At 38.5% G+C, this 17,669-nt stretch overlaps 1 protein-coding gene and 1 gene segment (V, D, J or C); one reads left to right on the forward strand and one right to left on the reverse strand.

Moving 5' to 3' along the window:
- Positions 1–13,929: 13,929 nt before the first annotated feature.
- Rpf2l1 (ribosome production factor 2 homolog like 1) lies at positions 13,930–15,293 on the forward strand. The gene has a single exon (XM_039078171.2). It carries the CDS (start codon positions 14,219–14,221, stop codon positions 15,101–15,103), a length of 885 nt encoding a protein of 294 aa, XP_038934099.1. The 5' UTR covers positions 13,930–14,218; the 3' UTR covers positions 15,104–15,293.
- A 730-nt stretch (positions 15,294–16,023) lies between these two features.
- Positions 16,024–17,161, reverse strand: Ighl12 (immunoglobulin heavy chain like 12). The segment is given in 2 exon segments: positions 16,024–16,968; positions 17,050–17,161. Coding segments are annotated over 2 exon segments (375 nt in total).
- Between the last annotated feature and the right edge of the window lie 508 nt (positions 17,162–17,669).

The raw sequence follows: 17,669 nt of genomic DNA on the forward strand, positions 1-17,669 counted from the left end.
CTTCCTCATATCTATCTAGGAAATTGTCCATTTATTACACATTTTTCATTTTTCTTGAATATTGACTTTTGTAGTAGGAAGTGATGATTTTTGAAATTCTTCAGATTCTTTTGTTATGTCTCTCATTTCCTTTTTTGTGAATTTGGATGTTCTCTCCTAACTCAAAACATCCAGGAAATCTAGCACACAGTGAGAAGATCAAACCTAAGGATAATAGATATAGAAGAGAGTAAAGATTCCTAACTTAAAGGGCCAGTAAATATCTTCAAGAAAATTATAGAAAAAAACTGTCCTAATCAAAGCAATGAGGTACTCATGAACATAAAAGGAGCCTACAGAATTCCAAATAGCTTTGACCAGAAAGGAAATTCCTCTCCTTATATAATATTCACAAGGACAGATGCACAAAATAAAGAAAGAATATTAAAATCAGTAAATGAAAAATGTCAAGTAACATATAAAGGCATATCTATCAGAATTATACCAGAATTCTCATCAGAGAATATGAAAGCCAGAAGATTCTGGACAGATATAATACAGATACTAAGAGAACATGAATACCTGCCTAGGTTAATATATGCAACAAAATTCTCAATTAACACAGATGGAGAAACGAAGATATTCCATGACAAAGTAAAATTTACACAATATTTTCCCTCAAATCCAGCCATACTTAAGATATTAGATGGAAATCTCCAATACACGGTAGGAAACTATACCCTCTTTAAAGCAAGGAAAAAAATTCTTGAAACAAATCCAAAAGAAGAGAGCCAGAAAAACAGGATTCCATCTGTAACAACAAAAATAAAGGAAAAAACAATCCCTATTCCCTAATATCTCTTAAAAATCAATGAACGTATTTCCCCATTAAAAGTGCATAGACTAACAGACTTGATACTGAAAGAGGATCCACCATTTTGCTGCATGCAGGAAACACACCTCAGTGACAAAGATGGAGACTACCTTAGAGTAAAAGGCTGGAAAACAACTTTCCCAGTGAATAATCCCAAGAAACAAGCTGGAATAGCCTTTCTAATATCCAATAAAATAATCTTCCAGCCAAAAATTATCAAAAAATATAAGGAAGAACACTTTTCAAAGGAAAAATCCACCAAGATGTCCTCATAATCCTGAATATCTATGTTCTATATGCAAGGGCAACTACATTTGTAAAAGATAGCTTCTTAAAGCTCAAAGCACGCTGGTGAGATCGGGACACACAGAGGCAGGGTTCATCTAGGACCGGGCACGTCCTGTGTTTGCCTGAGGTCCCACGCCCGAGGATCCCGAACCGCAGCAGCTCTCTGCTCCCAGACCCTGTGGGAAAGAGACCTCACCGCCTGATCAAGTGGGCACTCCTGAGGCTGCAGAGCGGAAGAGACCACCAACACTGCCCACCCCTGCCCACATCCCTGGCCCAAGAGGAAACTGTATAAGGCCTCTGGGCTCCCGTGGGGGAGGGCCCAGGAGCGGCAGGACCCCTGCCTGAGACACTGCCGGAACCTGAGGGAAACAGACCGGATAAACAGTTCTCTGCACCCAAATCCTGTGGGAGGGAGAGCTGAACCTTCAGAGAGGCAGACAAGCCTGGGAAACCAGAAGAGACTGCTCTCTGTACATACATCTTGGACGCCAGAGGAAAACACCAAAGGCCATCTGGAACCCTGGTGCACTGAAGATCCCGGAAGGGGCGGCACAGGTCTACCTGGTTGCTGCCGCCGCAGAGAGCCCTTGGGCAGCACCCCGCGAGCAAACTTGAGCCTCGGGACCACAGATAAGACCAACTTTTCTGCTGCAAGAAAGCTGCCTGGTGAACTCAAGACACAGGCCCACAGGAACAGCTGAAGACCTGTAGAGAGGAAAAACTACACGCCCGAAAGCAGAACACTCTGTCCCCATAACTGACTGAAAGAGAGGAAAACAGGTCTACAGCACTCCTGACACACAGGCTTATAGGACAGTCTAGCCACTGTCAGAAATAGCAGAACAAAGTAACACTAGAGATAATCTGATGGCGAGAGGCAAGCGCAGGAACCCAAGCAACAGAAACCAAGACTATATGCCATCATCGGAGCCCAATTCTCCCACCAAAACAAACATGGAATATCCAAACACACCAGAAAAGCAAGATCTAGTTTCAAAATCATATTTGATCATGATGCTGGAGGACTTCAAGAAAGACATGAACACACTTAGGGAAACACAGGAAAACATTTATAAACAAGTAGAAGCCTACAGAGAGGAATCGCAAAAATCCCTGAAAGAATTCCAGGAAAACACAATCAAACAGTTGAAGGAATTAAAAATGGAAATAGAAGCAATCAAGAAAGAACACATGGAAACAACCCTGGATATAGAAAACCAAAAGAAGAGACAAGGAGCTGTAGATACAAGCTTCACCAACAGAATTCAAGAGATGGAAGAGAGAATCTCAGGAGCAGAAGATTCCATAGAAATCATTGACTCAACTGTCAAAGATAATGTAAAGCGGAAAAAGCTACTGGTCCAAAACATACAGGAAATCCAGGACTCAATGAGAAAATCAAACCTAAGGATAATAGGTATAGAAGAGAGTGAAGACTCCCAGCTCAAAGGACCAGTAAATATCTTCAACAAAATCATAGAAGAAAACTTCCCTAACCTAAAAAAAGAGATACCCATAGGCATACAAGATGCCTACAGAACTCCAAATAGATTGGACCAGAAAAGAAACACCTCCCGTCACATAATTGTCAAAACACCAAACGCACAAAATAAAGAAAGAATATTAAAAGCAGTAAGGGAAAAAGGTCAAGTAACATATAAAGGCAGACCTATCAGAATCACACCAGACTTATCGCCAGAAACTATGAAGGCCAGAAGATCCTGGACTGATGTCATACAGACCCTAAGAGAACACAAATGCCAGCCCAGGTTACTGTATCCTGCAAAACTCTCAATTAACATAGATGGAGAAACCAAGATATTCCATGACAAAACCAAATTTACACAATATCTTTCTACAAATCCAGCACTACAAAGGATAATAAATGGTAAAGCCCAACATAAGGAGGCAAGCTATACCCTAGAAGTGGCAAGAAACTAATCGTCTTGGCAACAAAACAAAGAGAATGAAAGCACACAAACATAACCTCACATCCAAATATGAATATAAGGGGAAGCAATAATCACTATTCCTTAATATCTCTCAACATCAATGGCCTCAACTCCCCAATAAAAAGACATAGATTAACAAATTGGATATGCAACGAGGACCCTGCATTCTGCTGCCTACAGGAAACACACCTCAGAGACAAAGACAGACACTACCTCAGAGTGAAAGGCTGGAAAACAACTTTCCAAGCAAATGGTCAGAAGAAGCAAGCTGGAGTAGCCATTCTAATATCAAATAAAATCAATTTTCAACTTAAAGTCATCAAAAAAGATAAGGAAGGACACTTCATATTCATCAAAGGAAAAATCAAACAAGATGAACTCTCAATCCTAAATATCTATGCCCCAAATACAAGGGCACCTACATATGTAAAAGAAACCTTACTAAAGCTCAAAACACACATTGGACCTCACACAATAATAGTGGGAGATTTCAACACCCCACTCTCATCAATGGACAGATCATGGAAACAGAAATTAAACAGAGATGTAGACAGACTAAGAGAAGTCATGAGCCAAATGGACCTAACGGATATTTATAGAACATTCTATCCTAAAGCAAAAGGATATACCTTCTTCTCAGCTCCCCATGGTACTTTCTCCAAAATTGACCATATAATTGGTCAAAAAACGGGCCTCAACAGGTACAGAAAGATAGAAATAATCCCATGCGTGCTATCGGACCACCACGGCCTAAAACTGGTCTTCAATAACAATCAAGGAAGAACGTCCACATATACTTGGAAATTGAACAATGCTCTACTCAATGATAACCTGGTCAAGGAAGAAATAAAGAAAGAAATTAAAAACTTTTTAGAATATAATGAAAATGAAGGTACAACATACCCAAATTTATGGGACACAATGAAAGCTGTGCTAAGAGGAAAACTCATAGTGCTGAGTGCCTGCAGAAAGAAACAGGAAAGAGCATATGTCAGCAGCATGACAGCACACCTAAAAGATCTAGAACAAAAAGAAGCAAATACACCCAGGAGGAGTAGAAGGCAGGAAATAATCAAACTCAGAGCTGAAATCAACCAAGGATGAAACAAAAAGGACCATAGAAAGAATCAACAGAACCAAAAGTTGGTTCTTTGAGAAAATCAACAAGATAAACCCTTAGCCAGACTAACGAGAGGACACAGAGAGTGCGTCCAAATTAACAAAATCAGAAATGAAAAGGGAGACATAACAACAGATTCAGAGGAAATTCAAAAAATCATCAGATCTTACTACAAAAACCTATATTCAACAAAACTTGAAAATCTTCAGGAAATGGACAATATCCTAGACAGATACCAGGTACCGAAGTTAAATTAGTAACAGATAAACCAGTTAAACAACCCCATAACTCCTAAGGAAATAGAAGCAGTCATTAAAGTTCCCCCAACCAAAAAGAGCCCAGGTCCAGACGGGTTTAGTGCCGAATTCTATCAAACCTTCATAGAAGACCTCATACCAATATTATCCAAACTATTCCACAAAATTGAAACAGATGGATCACTACCGAATACCTTCTACGAAGCCACAATTACTCTTATACCTAAACCACACAAAGACACAACAAAGAAAGAGAACTTCAGACCAATTTCCCTTATGAATATCGAAGCAAAAATACTCAACAAAATTCTGGCAAACCGAATCCAAGAGCACATCAAAACAATCATCCACCATGACCAAGTAGGCTTCATCCCAGGCATGCAGGGATGGTTTAATATAAGGAAAACCATCAACGTGATCCATTATATAAACAAACTGAAAGAACAGAACCACATGATCATTTCATTAGATGCTGAGAAAGCATTTGACAAAATTCAACACCCCTTCATGATAAAAGTCCTGGAAAGAATAGGAATTCAAGGCCCATACCTAAACATAGTAAAAGCCATATACAGCAAACCAGTTGCTAAAATTAAACTAAATGGAGAGAAACTTGAAGCAATCCCACTAAAATCAGGGACTAGACAAGGCTGCCCACTCTCTCCCTACTTATTCAATATAGTTCTTGAAGTTCTAGCCAGAGCAATCAGACAACAAATGGAGATCAAGGGGATACAGATCGGAAAAGAAGAAGTCAAAATATCACTATTTGCAGATGATATGATAGTATATTTAAGTGATCCCAAAAGTTCCACCAGAGAACTACTAAAGCTGATAAACAACTTCAGCAAAGTGGCTGGGTATAAAATTAACTCAAATAAATCAGTTGCCTTCCTCTATACAAAAGAGAAACAAGCCGAGAAAGAAATTAGGGAAACGACACCCTTCATAATAGACCCAAATAATATAAAGTACCTCGGAGTGACTTTAACAAAGCAAGTAAAACATCTGTACAATAAGAACTTCAAGACACTGAAGAAGGAAATTGAAGAAGACCTCAGAAGATGGAAAGATCTCCCATGCTCATGGATTGGCAGGATTAATATAGTAAAAATGGCCATTTTACCAAAAGCAATCTACAGATTCAATGCAATCCCCATCAAAATACCAATCCAATTCTTCAAAGAGTTAGACAGAACAATTTGCAAATTCATCTGGAATAACAAAAAGCCCAGGATAGCTAAAGCTATCCTCAACAATGAAAGGACTTCAGGGGGAATCACTATCCCTGAACTCAAGCAGTATTACAGAGCAATAGTGATAAAAACTGCATGGTATTGGTACAGAGACAGACAGATAGACCAATGGAATAGAATTGAAGACCCAGAAATGAACCCACACACCTATGGTCACTTGATTTTTGACAAAGGAGCCAAAACCATCCAATGGAAAAAAGATAGCATTTTCAGCAAATGGTGCTGGTTCAACTGGAGGTCAACATGTAGAAGAATGCAGATCGATCCATGCTTATCACCCTCTACAAAGCTTAAGTCCAAGTGGATCAAGGACCTCCACATCAAACCAGACACACTCAAACTAATAGAAGAAAAACTAGGGAAGCATCTGGAACACATGGGCACTGGAAAAAATTTCCTGAACAAAACACCAATGGCTTACGCTCTAAGATCAAGAATTGACAAATGGGATCTCATAAAACTGCAAAGCTTCTGTAAGGCAAAGGACACTGTGGTTAGGACAAAACGGCAACCAACAGATTGGGAAAAGATCTTTACCAATCCTACAACAGATAGAGGCCTTATTTCCAAAATATACAAAGAACTCAAGAAGTTAGACCACAGGGAAACAAATAACCCTATTAAAAAATGGGGCTCAGAGCTAAACAAAGAATTCACAGCTGAGGAATGCCGAATGGTGGAGAAACACCTAAAGAAATGTTCAACATCTTTAGTCATAAGGGAAATGCAAATCAAAACAACCCTGAGATTTCACCTCACACCAGTGAGAATGGCTAAGATCAAAAACTCAGGGGACAACAGATGCTGGCGAGGATGTGGAGAAAGAGGAACACTCCTCCATTGTTGGTTGGATTGCAAACTGGTACAACCATTCTGGAAATCAGTCTGGAGGATCCTCAGAAAATTGGACATTGAACTGCCTGAGGATCCAGCTATACCTCTCTTGGGCATATACCCAAAAGATGCCCCAACATATAAAAAAGACACGTGCTCCACTATGTTCATTGCAGCCTTATTTATAATAGCCAGAAGCTGGAAAGAACCCAGATGCCCTTCAACAGAGGAATGGATACAGAAAATGTGGTACATCTACACAATGGAATATTACTCAGCTATCAAAAACAATGACTTTATGAAATTCGTAGGCAAATGGCTGGAACTGGAAAATATCATCCTGAGTGAGCTAACCCAAACACAGAAAGACATACATGGTATGCACTCACTGATAAGTGGCTATTAGCCCAAATGCTTGAATTACCCTAAATGCCTAGAACAAATGAAACTCAAGACAGATGATCAAAATGTGAATGGTTCACTCCTTCTTTAAAAGGGGAACAAGAATACACTTGGCAGGGAAGAGAGAGGCAAAGATTAAAACAGAGACTGAAGGAACACCCATTCAGAGCCTGCCCCACATGTGGCCCATACATGTACAGCCACCCAATTAGACAAGATTGATGAAGCAAAGAAGTGCAGACCGACAGGAGCCGGATGTAGATCGCTCCTGAGAGACACAGCCAGAATACAGCAAATACAGAGGCGAATGCCAGCCACAAACCCCTGAACTGAGAATAGGACCCCCGTTGAAGGAATCAGAGAAAGAACTGGAAGAGCTTGAAGGGGCTCGAGACCCCATATGTACAGCAATGCCAAGCAACCAGAGCTTCCAGGGACTAAGCCACTACCTAAAGACTATACATGGACTGACCCTGGACTCTGACCTCATAGGTAGCAATGAATATCCTAGTAAGAGCACCAGTGGAAGGGGAAGCCCTGGGTCCTGCTAAGACTGAACCCCCAGTGAACCAGACTGTTGGGGGGAGGGGGACAATGGGGGGAGGGTGGGGAGGGGAACACCGATAAGAAAGGGGAGGGGGGAGGGGGATGTTTGCCCGGAAACTGGGAAAGGGAATAACACTCGAAATGTATATAAGAAATACTCAAGTTAATAAAAAAAAAAATCAACTCAAAAAAAAAAAAAAAGCTCAAAGCACATATTGCACCTCACACAATAATAGTGGAGTATCCAACACCCCATTTTCAGCAATGGACAGATGACATAAACAGAAACTAAATATATATATATATATATATATATATATATATATTATATATTATATATATATATATATATATATATATATAGAGAGAGAGAGAGAGAGAGAGAGAGAGAAATTAAAAAGAAGTTTTGAACCAAATGGATTTAACAGATATCTATGAATCTTTTCATCCTAAAAGAAAATACTGTCTTCCAGGCACCTCATAGTACTTTCTCCAAAATTGACTACATAATCTGTCACAAAACAGGTCTCAACAGATACAAGAAACTTGAAATAATACCATACATCCTATCACATCAACAAGGACTAAGGCTGATCTTCAGTAACTACAAAAATGACAGAAATCCTATATACACATCGACATTGAGCAATGTTCTACTCAATGTTAACTTGTTCAAGAAAGAAATAAAGAAAGAACTTAAAGACTTTTTAGAATTTAATGAAAATGAAGGTACAACATACTTATGGGACACAATGAAACCAGTGCTCAGAAGAAATATTATAGCTCTGAGTGTTCCAAAGAAAAACTGGAGTGAGCATACGATAGCATCTTGACAGCATACCTAAATGTTCTTGAGCAAAAAGAACCGAATACATGCCAGAAAAGTAGAGGGCAGTAAATAATCAAACTCATGGCTGAAATCAACCATGTAGAAACAAAAAGAACTATACAAAGACTCAACCATAACAGAACTGAAATATTTGGTAAAATCAACAAGAGAGATAAACACTTAGCCTGACTAACAAGACACTTCTTAATTATACTACCAGAGATGTCCTTTTGAAAAGTTGATAAATACCATATAGCACTGTCAGGATTAGGAAGACACGTGGACACTCAGAATGACGATGAGCAAATCTTCAGGATATTATTGTCTTTCATTTCAGGCCCAGGGCAGCTTCTTGCTCCTCTGGCGTTTCTGTCACACTCAGGATGTGGTTGCAACACTGTGTCTAGCAAAAAAAAATTGGTTGCCATGTCTTCAGATGTCAGGCTGCTGGGTTGCATGTAGTCTGTGTTGGACGATGCATCTGCAGTCAGTGTGGCCTTTCTTTTGAACATCTCAGCATATACAGTATTACCATCCTCAGGATCAATCTTTCTAATCCATTCCAGGCCCTGTTTAGGCCTGTGCTTCACCCAGTGCATATAGGAATTTGTAAAGATATAACCAGAAGCCTTGTGAAACAACTTGCCTTGCAGAACAACTATACTGAGGCCTCAGGTCCCCCACACTCAGCCCCAGACTGTTGCAGCTGGACTTCTGAGTTGATCCCTGTAGAAAGAAATGCAAAGTGAATGCCACTGTCAACAGAGTTTATGGTCCCCCCATTTTATGACATGGGAGCCCCTTACCTGTAGTTAGTGCCATGAAGAAGAGGATGATCCAGCAGCATTTCATCATAAGGACTTTGTGATTAAGTAACTGTAGACAAAAAAGTGCTGATGTGTTGTTGTTTGGTATGAATATCCCTGTATTTATCACCATAGACTCACATGGTTTGCATACTCATGAGGCAGAGTCTTCCTTATATAAGAACAATCCAGCTGTAAAAGTAGAGTTCACCTGGGTCAGACAACAGGATGCTGGAATTCAAATCCTAATTCTATCTAATAAACTTTCCTTAAGACAAGTGAAGACCATTTAGATATTATGATATCAGTGTCTAATCTCTCAATTTTAAGTTAGAATTCTAATCTCAGATATTTGCTTGTCTTGATGACACAATTGATTACTGGTAGTTTCAACGAGGATATTGATTCCTGGACATTTAATAAAAACCCTCATTTTTGATAGTTTGTAATCTTTTTCCATATACATGAAAATTATACAAGCATTTCTGAAAGTTTGCAAACCAAAATATTAGAAAAATGACAGCAAATGAACATGCCGCATAATTATGTGCATGCAAATTGTTATTTTTTCAGCATTTTCCATAAGAACTAAATTCCTGAGTCAAAAGTGTCTGTCAACTAACAATTAAGTAACTAAATATGCTATACATACATCACAGCAAAATGTGTTCTTCTGTAATGAATAAGGACTCATTTTTCTTAAATAAATTAAGACCTTTCTAGAAATACAAATACTGTATTGCTCATTCATTTGAAACTTAGATTTTGCACAGTTAGAAAGAATTGTGTATCCAAATATGCAATAAAAGGAAATTCAAACTCTCTAATGAAAAAAAAAGGGCCAAATAGGAATGATAGGTACAAGGAACAGATATGTTGATGTCATGGAGGAAATACCCATTGCACAATATAATTTTAATAAAACATAAACTTATGTGAAGTTCTTTTTATTTTTAAAATATTTTTGTTTATGCCTTGAATTTTCATTTATGACTAAAATCTTTTCCTTGATATCCTTGATCCAATGCCTATCAAAGCTGCCTTATATAGATGAGAAGACTCACAAGAGTCTCACGTGTCCTGCAGACATGACTAAAACATATACACACTTTACTTACTGAACCTCACAGTGAACACGTGCAAAAACTTAAAATTATGGTTAGGAAACTGTCTGTCACATATGTCCAAATTCCCTTTCATTGTTTTTTTCTCCTGCACTCATTATCTCTTATTCTTCCTTGAAGGAGCAAAAAAGAAATTCAAGCTGAGCACCAACTCCTTGATTGAATGACCTGTGTCCAGTACTGATCAATGAATAAGCAGGCATGAGAATTCAGGCCTTGAACTTTCTCCTAGTTTTGCAAGGTCAGACCTGGTTTGCTTTTCATGAGTTGAGGAAGACTTAATTTGCCTGACTTCCTGCAAAAGGAGGAGATCTGGAGTGAAAGCTTTAAAGATACCACTTAGTAGTACAGATACCAGATGTGAAATGAAGCAATTTTTTGGCAATGATACCACTAGAATATCATTTATTTGGGTAAATTATGAAAACTATTTTTGCCTTTTCATCAATAATACCCCTCTGACTACCGTTCCTGCTTCAAAGAAAGTAATAAAATATTTGTAGATTTTAAAGGATTAACATGTAGGTAAATTGTTACGTATACACACACACACACACACACACACACACACATATATATAGCCCATTAGTATACCATTGTACAGTTTTTAAAGTTAATCCTGAGTAATGAAAGAATTAATATTATAAATATATTCTCTAATGTAAAATAATCTAGAAAGTCTCTAACATATATATGTATACATATGTATATATATATACATACATATATATATATATATATTCATATTATATTGAAAGACCCCAGCTTAGCAGCAGTAACGCCATTTTGCAAGGCTGTACTTAAGATGACTGGTTCAGGGAAAGGTTAGAACACTGAGTACACAGCGGCTGCCAAGCAGGATGTGTATGGTTGAAGGCCTGGCAACAGGACAACTGCGGTTGAGCACCTGACAATGAGAAAAGCCCCGGGAGAGGTCCCACACCCTGGTGGGGTGCCGAGTCAGTCGTTATGTTTCAGGAAGGTAGCTAGGAAACTTGCCCCCGGGCTGAATCCTTGCCACATTAGAATCCACCAATTATATCCCTGTAACCATGCATCTGCTTCTATATGCTTGCTTCTGCTCCCCAGAATCCTATAAAAAGCCCATCCTTGGTTCCGTGGGGCGCGCCAGTCCCCCGAGTGACTGAAGCGCCCACAGGTGCCTGTGCCTGTGTATCCCGACAATAAACCAAATCCTCTTGCTGATTGCATCCTGTGGACTCGGTCTGGTCATTGAGTTGGAGGGTCTCCATCCCGAGGGAAAGTTCTCCCTGAGAAATTTTCAATATACACATATGTGTATATATGTATATTACATATTTCTATCTACCTCTATCTATAACTTCTAAACCTATACATCTATATCTAAACATCTTTATGTGGGGTCTATTTGAGTTAACAACATTAGGAGTCAAGTCACTATTTAATGTTCTAACAGTAAGCAAAGCTACCATATGATCACAAAAGAGGTGTGTCTTTATTGTGAATCTCAGGCCATGTTATAGTTCCCCTTCGCCTGATACTATCTGAGGATATAGTATCCATAGTATTTGTGAGTTAGGTTTTAAAATTATGTTTGTTGAAATATTTGCCCATTTCTCCTTAAAACAACCAATGTTCCTTTTTTTGTTTTTCAATTTTGGAATTTATTCTACTAGGGCAAGTGTGGTTTTGGTATCAAAATAGTCCTGTAGATTGTGTCATTTCTATTTCTGTGACAGTCCCAGGAGAGTAATTTAAATTCAAGAGTATAAAGCTAGTGATCTCTAGTCACATCCAGTTTGGGTATTTCAGGAAAAAAAAATAAGCCAGTAGGAATTGGCTCTTGAAAGCTTCACTGGTCAATTATGTTACATGTGGATCAGTGATAGAAGGAAATCCTGGTGGAGTCTTGTCTATTTCTTCTCTTCAAGTTTCTGCCAGGGGTGTGAAGTGAGCACCACCTGCTGACCTGAATTCCTCCTGCAGCAGCGATATTCTTATGTGACCCAGGGCCTTTCTCTGTTCCTGAATAGTCACAGTCACTATATTTATTCATAGGCTTTTGTCTTTATACTTTGGGATTCCTTCAACTAGTTTGTAACTCAATTAACATGAGCAAGAGCTGTCACTAAAGCTGTTGCTTTTCTGTGGAATGTGTTCCCTTGTCTGTCCTCTGTGGGACAGTATCCATTTAGCCTTCCAGAGACTTTATGAGCCTTGGTGGTAGCATACTCTTGGTGGGATCCACCATCTCTGAGGAGAGGAGGGGCCATGAGAGAGAGAGATCTGTGTTTCTGTGTGTGTGTGAGGGGGGTGGTTGTCCAGGCGAGGAACAATCAGGATGTAACATGGGAAATGGAAGATGAAGAAGCCCTGGATTTGAGAGGAAGGGAACTATGAATGAGAGAGATTTCACTGGGGATATTGATGTGTACAGTATTCAGGTAAGAAAATCTCAAAAACATTTTAATTCATATATGTGCTAGTTGCTATGAGAATGGAAAAAATAATTGTCTTACACAATTTGGAAGTAGGGTATTGGCATATACTTTTATGGATAAAAGCTGATAGACAAAGGTAATATTTAATTTATTGGAACAAAGCCAAAGTCAAGAAGCTTAAAACTGCAGCTGTGAAGTATCACCTGATCCAACATGTCAAATAAAGCATTGAATATGTATGACATATGCATTTATTCATTGTCTAAGACAGTTTATACCACAATTTCTCATTTTGTGTTTCTCTATATATCGCTCTGAACTTTCTGTGAACACAGATTAAAAATATGTTTTATCTCCAAATTAAAAGTAAATCATGAAGGAAATCTCAGCTCAGATCTAACAGTATGCTGAGTGGTCTGTGTTCAGTGCTATACTGAATGGGAGGACATGAGAATCCATGGCTTCCATCCGCTGTCAGAGCTGTGAGGTCAGGGCTGGTATGGTTTTCAAGAACAGAGGGAGGCCTTGTGTGCCTTTCCTACTTCTGCATTATAAGCTCTGAATTGAGATTATTAGTCATGTGAATGTATAGTGCAGTTGAATAAACTAAGAACTGGTAAAGGATTTGAAAAGTATGTATTCTTTAGTGTGTATTTGTATTATAATTTAATGTCTTACTTTATTATATTGTTGACCATAGATACAACTCTCTCTGCTTTATGTGTTTATATTATAATACACTTGTAGTGAGAATTTTATTCTTTCAAAAAACCCAGAATTATTATAATATCTTTTTTGTTTTTCTTCCATGTGCAGGAGATGGGGCTGTTTCAGAATGTCCCCTGCTCTTAACTGTGACTTGCCTTATCCTCTAGCAGAAGCATGACTTTGCTAGCTGCAGATACTCGGTGCATGTGTGTGACATTTGGAATTCTGGGAAAATCTCAGAGGCTATGTACTTGCTGGAACACTGAGAGGTGGGATTGGTCCATGTTGGTCATTGGTGGAGGCTGTTTAGTTGTTTGTTGTTGTTTTGTTGTTTGTTAAGAATTAGTGGGCAAAAAAGAAATAAACAATTAGATCTCTTTCAGGTGAAGATTAAACCTGCCTCAAGGAACTTAACACCCCTAATTAGCAGGAAGTAGTCTAAATAAAACATTGCCGCCTCTTACCTCTACTATTTTTCTATCCCATCCAGTGTTATGGGATTTGAAAGGAAAAAAAAGGGGGGGGCGATGGAGAAGGAAAAAAAATTACCCATAAAATAGTCAACATCCGGGGTTCGGGATTAGGCTCAGTGGTAGAGCACTTGCCTAGCAAGTGCAAGGCGCTGAATTCGGTCCCCAGCTCCAAAAAAAAAATGAAAAAAAAAAAAAAAAAGAATAGTCAACCCCCAACAACATACAGTGTTGATAAATTTAGGAGAAGAAATAAAGATTATGAATGTTGAATGCAGATATTAAAATAAAAAAATTGGTTTCGGCTTCCCGGAAGTGATAGGCATTCGCTAAGAGATCCAGTAGCAATGGATGCTTTGGACAAAGTCCTAAAGCCTAAAACAAAAAGGGCTAAGAGATTCCTTGAGAAGATGGAGTCAAAACTCAGTGAAAATATTAAGAATGCCATGATGATTAAAGATGGGAGTGTGAATGCAAGGGTGACACAAGTACTCAGAGACATGTATGCCCGGAAGAAACCATATGGAGTTCTCTATAAAAATAAAAATATTACAAGACCATTTGAGGATCAGACCTCACTGGAGTTCTTTTTAAAGAAGTCAGACTCTTCTCTATTCATGTTTCGCTCCCATAATAAGAAGAGGCCCAATAATCTAGTAATAGGTCGTATGTATGACTACCATGTGCTGGATATGATTGAACTAGGGATTGAGAAATTTGTGTCTCTGAAAGATACTAACACAAGTAAGTGCCCCGAGGGAACAAAGCCCATGTTGATATTTGCTGGTAATGATTTTGATGTAAAAGAAGACCACAGAAATATAAAAAATCTTATTGATTTCTTCAGAGGCCCCACAGTGTCAAACGTCCGTCTGTCTGGATTAGAGTATGTTCTGCACTTCATGGCACTGAATGGGAAGGTTTACTTTCGAAGCTGCAAGCTGCTGCTGAAGAAAACTGGGTGCAGAAGACCCCGAATCGACCTAGAAGAGATGGGGCCGTCTTTGGAGCTGGTTGTGAGGAGGACACACTTAGCATCAGACAAACTTTATAAGCTGTCCATGAAAGTGCCCAAAGCTCTCAAGCCTAAGAAGAGGAAGAATATCTCTCAGGATACTTTTGGTACAACGTTTGGAAGGATTCATATGCAGAAGCAAGACCTAAGCAAACTACAGACAAGGAAAGTGAAGGGGTTAAAGAAGCGGCCTGCAGAGAATGGGATAGAAGACTAGGGGAAGAAATTAAAGAGAATTAAGAAAAATTAATGAACCTTACTGGCAGCAGCACCTTCTTGTGTTATTTACTAAAGAGAATTGTTCTAATCAAGGCTGTTTGGTTTTCTGATAAGACTTTGTGGCTTATTTGGATAGGGTGAGGGTGTGACAAAATTTCACACTGTAGCCAAGGCTGGCATCACCTCCCAAGTGCTGTCATTTACCATCATAGCCAGCATATTGTATATTTCTATAATATTATTTATTATGTAAAACTTTAAAAAGAAAAGAAATTGGTTTCAATTGATATTTAGCTTAGTGCTGATTTATGAAAAAGATGTGGTACTAAGCATGCAGATTTGAAAAATAAAGATATGTAACTTTATATATATAATGTATATATATACATACATATGTACTTTTGTAAATAAATTTTTTAATATTTGACCTTCTGTGTCTCTTACTATTTGTTTATGTATTTACTTATTTATTCATTTATTCATTCACTTTGTTGTGGATCATGCCTTTTAATAGTGCCTAAATATTTTTCATGGCCTACATTTTTTTGAAATTAGACAGTTTTACAAAAGGATTCAAAAGGAAATTTAAATTACCAGTGGATTACATGTAATCTTGATGCCAGTCTTAATGAATAGTTGAGAAGAGACAGAATCCCTCAGGCAAGTTTCTATGTTACACTTCTGTTCTGTGAACATTTCATCCTAAAACAAAAGGATAAACCTTTTTCTCAGCACCTTATGGAAGCTTCTCCAAAATTGACCATATAATCCGTCACAAGACAGGCCTCAACAAATATAAGAAGTTTGATATAATCCCATGCATCCTATCATATCACCAAGGACTATGAATTGTTTTCAATAACAAAAAGGACAGAAAGTCCACATACACATTGAAGAAGAACAAATCTCCTTGAAGAAATGGCTATGATAGGGACAAGGAAATGAAACGTTGATGTCATAGAGGAAATGTTCAGTGTACAATATACTCAATGATAACTTGTTCAAGAAAGAAATAAAAAAAGAAATTAAAGATTGTTTTAGAATTTAATGAAAACGAAAGCACAACATGTTTACAGGACACAAAGAAAGCAGTGCTAAGAGGAAATCTCATTGCTCTGAGTGCTCCAAAAAGAAACTGGAGAAAGCATACACTAGCCCCTTGACAGTAAACCCAAAATTTATAGAACAAAAAGAAGTAAATACACCCCAGAGGAATACTGGGCAGGAAATAAACTCATGGCTGAAATCAACCAAGTAGAAAGAAAAAGAATTGTAGAGAGAATCAACCAAACCAAAACCTGGTTCATTGATAAAATCAACAAGAGAGATAAACCCTTAACCAGACTAACGAGACACTTCTTTGATCATATCACCAGAGATGTCCTTTTGAAAAGTAGAAATATACCATATAGAACTGTGAGGAGGAGGCAGACACAGGGACAGTCAGAATGACTATGAGCAAATGTTCAGAATAATTTTGTTTTTCATTTCAGTACCAGGGCAACTTCTTTGTCCTCTGCGTTTTCTGAAACACTCAGGATGTGGTTGCAACACTGTGTGTGGTACAAAAATAGGTTGCAGTGTCCTCAGAGGTCAGGCTGCTGAGCTTCAGGTAGGCTGTGTTGGAGGATGTATCTGCAGTGAGTGTCGCCTTGTTTTTGAACTTCTTAGCATATTTAGTACTATCATCCTCAGGATCAATCCTTCCTATCCATTCCAGACCCTGTCCAGGCCTTTGCTTCACAAAGTGCATGTAGTATGCTATAATGGTATCGCCAGAAACTTTGCAAGATAACTTCACAGAGGTCCCAGGTCTCACAAGCTCAGCCCCAGACTGCTGCAGCTGGACTTCTGAGTTGACCCCTGTAAAATAAAAATGCAATGTTAGTGCTACTGTCACCCTCAAGTTTGTTCCCTCAAGTTTAGAGCATGGGAGCCACTTACCTGTAGCTAGTGCCATCAAGAAGAGGATGATCCAGCTGCATTTCATGATAAGGACCTTGTGATTCAGTGACTATAGAGAAAATAGTGCTCATACATTGTTGTTTGGTGTCCCTGCTTTTATCATCATAGATTCACATGGTTTGCATATTCATGAGATAGGGTCTTTCTTACATAAGGACTTTCCAGCTGGAGAAGAAGGAAGTAGAGTGCACCTGGGTCAATCAACAGGATGCTGGGTTTCAAATCCTGTCTCAGAAACTTACCCTGAGACATATGAAGACCATTTCGATATAATATCAAAGCCTAATCTCTTAACTTTAAAATAGAATACTAACATCAGACATTTACTAGTCTTGATGACACAATTGACACAATTGTTGGTAGTAGCAATGAGGATAGGGGTGCCTCAACATCAAAAACAAAAAACACATTTATGACAGTTTGCAATCTTCTTTTACATACATGAAAATAATAGTGGCTTTTCTGAAAGGTTACTTACCACAATAGTACAGTACAGCAATGGAATGCCTCAGAAATATGTCCATGCCAATTGTTATTTATTGTGCATTTTCTATAATAACTGAATTACTGAGCAGAACATGCCTGTCAACCTTGGATTG

The sequence above is a fragment of the Rattus norvegicus genome, chromosome 6, assembly GCF_036323735.1.
Source record: "Rattus norvegicus strain BN/NHsdMcwi chromosome 6, GRCr8, whole genome shotgun sequence".
In the NCBI taxonomy this organism is placed as follows: Eukaryota; Metazoa; Chordata; class Mammalia; order Rodentia; family Muridae; genus Rattus; species Rattus norvegicus.

What these genes read in the sequence shown, in the direction of transcription:
- Rpf2l1 (XM_039078171.2), top strand. Translation starts at nt 14,219, where the DNA reads ATGGATGCTTTGGACAAAGTCCTAAAGCCTAAAACAAAAAGGGCTAAG.